Raw genomic sequence first — 6,000 nt, 5'->3', positions numbered from 1 at the left:
CAAAAAAGGGACAACTGATGCCAGAGCTATCTGATCCTGTTTGGCTGGTTGATTTTGGATTTTTAGTTGACATAACACGACATCTGAACGTGCTGAACACGAGCCTTCAGGGGCAAAATGCAGTGGTAAGCCAACTGTATTCACATATCTAAGCCTTTGGGACCAAGCTGTTACTTTTCCAAAGGCACCTGTCACAAACGCAGCCCAATACCACACATTTCCCATTGCTGCAGGAAATAATGACCAGTTTTCCACAGAACAATATGTGTGCGCAAATAAGGAGGTATGAAGCAGACATCTCATCTCTGGCTGAGGAATTTCAACAGCGCTTTCGGGATTTTGCAGCTATTGAAAAGGAGATCACGCTTTTTTCATCTCCTTTTTCTGTGGACCCTGATGACGCTCCAGACCACCTGCAGCTGGAGCTCACTGAGCTGCAGTGTGACGCCGAGTGTCGCAGTCGGCACCAACAGCTTCCTCTTGTCACGTTTTACCTCCAGCTGGATAAAGACAGGTTCCAAGAGATTCGAACATTTGCTAAGAAAATGAGCTTGTTTGGTTTGATATACTTGTGTGAAAAGTCATTCTCGGTTATGAACATTAACAAGAACCGCGTGAGGATGAGACTAAGTGACTTTCACCTGCATGACATCTTGCGCATCAAACCCACTGTTTTTGAGCCAGACCTGGCCTATATAATGCAGTCGCAATCTCAGTATCACCCTTCACATTAGTTCAGTTAAGTTATTTGTTTAGTCTTTCATAAAATAGTTCATTTGCATTTAATGTTAATGGTTCAAAGAATGTCAGACTGAATGGTTGGCCCCCACACATTTTCACCTCACCAAATCTGGCCCTTCTTGCAAAAAGTTTGGACACCCCTGCCCTTAAGCCACTGGAACCCTTAATTTGCTTTTATATTGTCTCAAAACTAAATTTTACTGGAAAACTGTGGCTTTTCCTCCCTTCTCTTTCCCTTTCTTCTTACATTTGAATATCCCTTCCCTCTCTTCTCAAGAACTTTCTCATCTGAGACCCATCACTGTCCCTTTGTTGTTCTGTCCTGCCAAGTCATATCCAACTTATGGTGACCCCATGCATAAGTGTCCTCCATAATGTCCTGCCCTTCACCACTCTGTTCAGCTCCAGGAAGCTCAAGGCTGTGGCTCCTTTTATGGAGTCTGTCTGTCTGTTGGTCTGCCAGGTCTTCATCTTCAGCCTTTGACTTTTCCTAGCATGATTCTCTTCCCCAGTGAGTCTTTCCTTCCTGTGATGTGTCCAAAATATAACCCCAGTTTTGTCATTTTTGCTTTCAGGGCAAGTTCTGGCTTGATTTGATCTAGAAATTACTTGTTTATTTTTCTGTTGTGCCACAATGTTCACAGAGCTCTACACTAGTTTCACGGTTTTCTTCACTATCCAGATTTCACATCCATACATAGTGAACAGGAATACAATAGTGTCGATGATTTTGGCCTTAGTCCCCAGTGAAACATCCTTATACTTTATGGTCTTTTTAGTACCTTCATTAGTGTCTTCCAAGTCTTCTAATTTCCTGGCTGTGGTCTCCATTTGGTTTGATGGTTGAGCTAAGTCATTTTTATTATTCCTTCCTAATCCCAATCACTCGTTATCATCACATAATTCATAATGGCAGCATTTTTTCCTTCATAATAGGCTATGTTTATTGTAGTTTTTTATATCTATTTTGATGGTAGGATCTGGCTCAACATTATTAACATTAACTAATTCATATGAGTGACACATTAACTGAGTAAATGTGTCTTAAAATGCTTTAACCTGTAGTATGATGGTTTAGGCTAGGTACAGGTTGTAGATTGTGCTATGGTGTCTGTAATCTTGGTAATCTCAAGAATACACATTACTTTATTGTGGCATACTCAGTCAACTTGGATTGTTTGGTAGAAAGCTTCTCCTTAGCTCACATCACTCCTTCCTTTTACTTTCACCCCCCCTTCTGTTTCCACAGTCTGTGCTTTTACTTCACATCTGATAACTGTCTCATCTGTGGGGCTATTTGCACATCCAGTGAGGCAGGTATGTTTCCTTCAAACATGCTGTTTAAATCAAACCTTTAGTCAAGTGTTTGCTTTGACACTTGTAACCTGTCTTCTTCCATCATGCAACTCAAAGTTCCATACATGAAATTTCCAGATGGCTTTCCATTCAGGCAGATCAGATGCCTGCCTAGCTTTAGCAAGTGTCCAGTGTGGTTCCATGGGCACAGTTGTGTTTATAGTCACTTATCTTGGTGACCTCCGGGTTTCCTGCTCCTTCTGTTTTTTATTTTATTTCTTAAGATTTTAAAATTAAGAAATCAATTTCAGGGAATTTGTGAGAATGCCCATGACATTCAGCATTCCAAATGTTCCTGCAAACCCAAAAGTTAGAATGAGTATCTTCACAGTTCTTAGAGCCTGAAAAAACTAGATGTATAGGCATCTAGTGCATGGGTATGAAGTATTTCACTTTAGAAATATATCTCTTTGTGCTCTGTCATTTTTTTCTGGATGGTTCACTGGAAGACAGGTATGTTCTCTAGAGTAATATTTTTGGGTGAATGGGAGGAGGACTTCAGGGACCATTGCTGATAAAGGGAGCAGGAGTGGAGATGGGAATCTATATGCATACACAGAAGTTCTGTTGGCAGTTTTGCAGTTCCTGTCCTTTGTTTTCAGAATAAAATTGGCAGTTGCTAACGTTGCTTCAGCATCTTTGTTGTTGTATATGCGTACTTATAGGCGTAATTAGAACAGTTGTGGCTTGTTCGAGAGAACTACCAAAAACGGAACTCTAAGAAAGGTGTGCATTGCGGGGGGAGCTATAACCTCTTTTTGCAAGAAACTCAAGTTCGCTAAAGCATGTGGCCATGTGCTGAAGTGCATCCTGTGTATAATGATTAATAATCTCACACCTGTCAAATTTCTTGGTTTCTGTGTGACTCATATGTGCTAAGTACAGTGTATCATATGATGTTCTGTCTGAATGCAACCTTGTTCATGGTTGTGGTAGACCAGAAGCATGGTTTTGTCAGGCAAGAGATTATAAAAATTAATTTGTATGAAGTACTCTTTAAGCATTGGTAACTTTTAACTCGTAACTCTCAGGGTTATTTAAATAAAGGATAGCAGAGAATCTCAAGTAAAATAACTTTTGAAATGCAGATGGCAAGTACGTGCATCTCTATGTGCTGCAGCAGGTGTGAAAACTGGAAGGAGGACCTTGCCTACTTTTCAGTAGCTTTAAACCAGAGGTTAAAGATTTGCCCCTGTTGTGCTCTTGCTGTTCTGCCCTCAACCTCTGCTGATTGTAGCAACTAACTGATGGCAGAATGGAAAACTAGAATTCTGCAAATCCTGACAGAAGGCTCAGAAGGCTCATTTTCCATTATAGAAATGGCTTCTGCTCCATCTGTATGACATTCTTTAGACTGCTGTCACCCAGCTGCAAATTCCTACAGCTAGCAGGAAGGGGAAACAGATCTTCCCCAAACCAATTTTTCTCTTCAGATGCTCTGCTAGTTGCAAATGGAAAAATGCTGCTTTTACTCTGGACCTTAACTTCTCTTTGTAACTTTGTGATATAGGAAGAAAATGCATATTATTTCTGACCCCCCTGTCCTGACTTTCCTTTGATGCCACTATATCTACTGGGAAAGGAGTACAGCAAGGCTGTACATTGTCCCACTGCCTATTTAACTTATATGCAGAGCACATCATGCAAAAGGCTGGGCTAGATGTTGGAATTAAGATTGCCGGGAGAAATATCAACAACCTCAGATATGCAGACGATACCACTCTCATGGCAGAAAGTGAAGAGGAACTAAAGAGCCTCTTGACGCGGGTGAAGGAGGAGAGTGCAAAAGTTGGCTTGAAACTCAACATCAAGAAAACTAAGATCATGGCATCCAGTCCTCTCACTTCCTGGCAAATAGATGGGAAAGAAATGGAGGTAGCGACAGATTTTATTTTCCTGGGCTCCAAGATCACTGCAGATGGGGACTGTAGTCAAGAAATTAAAAGATCCTTGCTCCTTGGCAGGAAAGGTATGGAAAATCTAGACAGCCTACTAAAAAGCAGAGATATCACCTTGCCATCAAAAGTTCGTATAGTCAAAGCTGTGGTTTTTCCAGTTGCAATGTATGGCTGTGAAAGCTGGGCCATAAGGAAGGCTGAGCACTGAAGAATTGAGGCCTTTGAATTGTGGTGCTGGAGAAGACTTCTGTGAGTGCCTTGGACTGCAAGGAGATCAAACCAGTCAGTCTTAGAGGAGATCAACTCTTACTGCTTTTTAGAAGGCCAGATACTGAAGATGAAATTCAAATACTTTGGCCACCTAATGAGAAGGAACAACTCACTGGAGAAGACCTGATGCTGGGAATGATTGATGGAAAAAGGAGAAGGGGACAGCAGAGGATGAGGTGGCTAGATGGAGTCACTGGGGCAGTGGGTGTGAGGTTGGGTGCACAACGAGGGAAGGTGGAGGACAGGAGAGCCTGGAGGAAATTTGTCCATGGGGTTGTGACCGGTTGGGCATGACTTTGTGACTAAACAACAACAAATACCTGCTTTGCATTCATCTTTAGGTAAGGTTGGTAAAACAAACAAATTCTGTCTGAGGCACCGGGAAAAGGCTCCTGCTTGTCAGAGCAGACCAGGGGACCCAAAATGTTTTGGACTGGTGGGCAGATTTGTGATTTTGAGAGATAGTTGTGGGTAGATGCACAACATGGCTGCTATAAGGGAGCTTGCCCATGCGTAAACGGGCTAACATGGTGAGTGTGGCCGGCCATAGACAAACTAACTCCCCCCACAAGAAATAAATTAGAACTCAAGAAGAGCAAGGGTGCTGAATAGACATTAATGAGCTAGACCGATCAATGGTTTGACTTGGTAAAAAGCAACTTCTTGTTTTCTAGTTCAGTTATTTATTTCACTTTGTTCATTTTGTTAGCAACATTAATTGCTTATTTTTCCTTCTAGATGTCCCGGGATGAGACAGTTTGCAAATATTGTGGAGTTAGTTATTTGATCCTTCATGAGTTTAAGCTTCTGGAAGAGAAAGTAAAAGCAATGGAAGAGAAGTTGAAGTTTTATGAGGGAAGTGTGGAACGAGAGAAAACACTTCAAGATAAGCTGCAGCTCCTAAGTCGAGAGTTTGAACAGTGCACAGCAGCTAATGAATCAAAAACAGAAAGGTTGGAATATGTTATTCATCCTTGTTTTTCAAATTAACACATTAATGTCTTTCAGAGGAAAGCACGCTTTGACTTTCTAACCAGGCTGGGTTTCCATCAAGTGTAGATTCCAGCTGCTTTCATGTTCGTTAAACCATAGTTTAAACAGTACTTTAGATGCCAGTGTTTGCATCAGTTTCTAACATCAATGTGGAGGTGCATGGAATGGAAAGTCTTCTGTCATTCCAGGTGAAACTTAATTTTTAAGAGCTTTCCTAACTACATGGATGCTTACCTTGTTGTGAAGAGTACAGTGAGATTATGACTTTGCCCTTTCAAGTGTAACATGGATCCTTTGCTGTAAGTCATGGGCATAGACTTGCTGCTTAGAAAACCACTGTAAATCTAGTTTGCAAATAAGCTGCCAGTTCAGGAAAGTGCATTCTCTCCTAAGAATATAGGAACATAAGAAGAGCCATGCTAGATCAGTCCATTGGTCCCTCTGGTCCACCATTCTCTTCACACAGTGGACAGCTGACCACAGGATCCTACAAGCAGAATATGAATGCAATAGCACCTTCCTGCCAAGTTTCCCAGCAGCTGGACCACAAGAGGCATACTGCCTCTGATACTGGATGGAGCATATAAGTAGCTATCAAGACATACAGCCCCTTTTTGCACTCTTTCCACAATACAATGGAATACAATATACTGCAATATACTCCTACAATATACTTTTTCAGATGTGGCATTTATAACTTTACACAATATTGTGAGGGCAGTTGCAGATTTGCTTAAGGACA

General features: G+C 41.5%; 1 protein-coding gene across 2 annotated transcripts in view; it reads left to right on the top strand.

Annotated features, from left to right (window-relative positions):
* Positions 1–816: 816 nt before the first annotated feature.
* LEKR1 (leucine, glutamate and lysine rich 1) overlaps positions 817–6,000 on the top strand; it is a 64,078-nt gene continuing 58,894 nt past the window's right edge. Inside the window, exons 1-2 of one of the 2 annotated variants that reach the window (XM_044434696.1) lie at positions 817–2,058; positions 5,004–5,218. In XM_044434696.1, coding sequence (XP_044290631.1) covers positions 5,004–5,218 — 215 coding nt within the window. In that variant the 5' untranslated portion in view covers positions 817–2,058. Of the gene's footprint in view, positions 2,059–4,603; positions 5,219–6,000 lie in introns of those variants that run through there. The other variant, XM_044434697.1, reaches the window with a different exon arrangement.

This window comes from Varanus komodoensis, unplaced genomic scaffold, assembly GCF_004798865.1.
Source record: "Varanus komodoensis strain SLA01 unplaced genomic scaffold, ASM479886v1 scaffold298, whole genome shotgun sequence".
NCBI lineage: Eukaryota > Metazoa > Chordata > Lepidosauria > Squamata > Varanidae > Varanus > Varanus komodoensis.
Note: the sequence above shows the minus strand (reverse complement) of the source record. Positions and strands in the feature narration are given on the sequence as shown.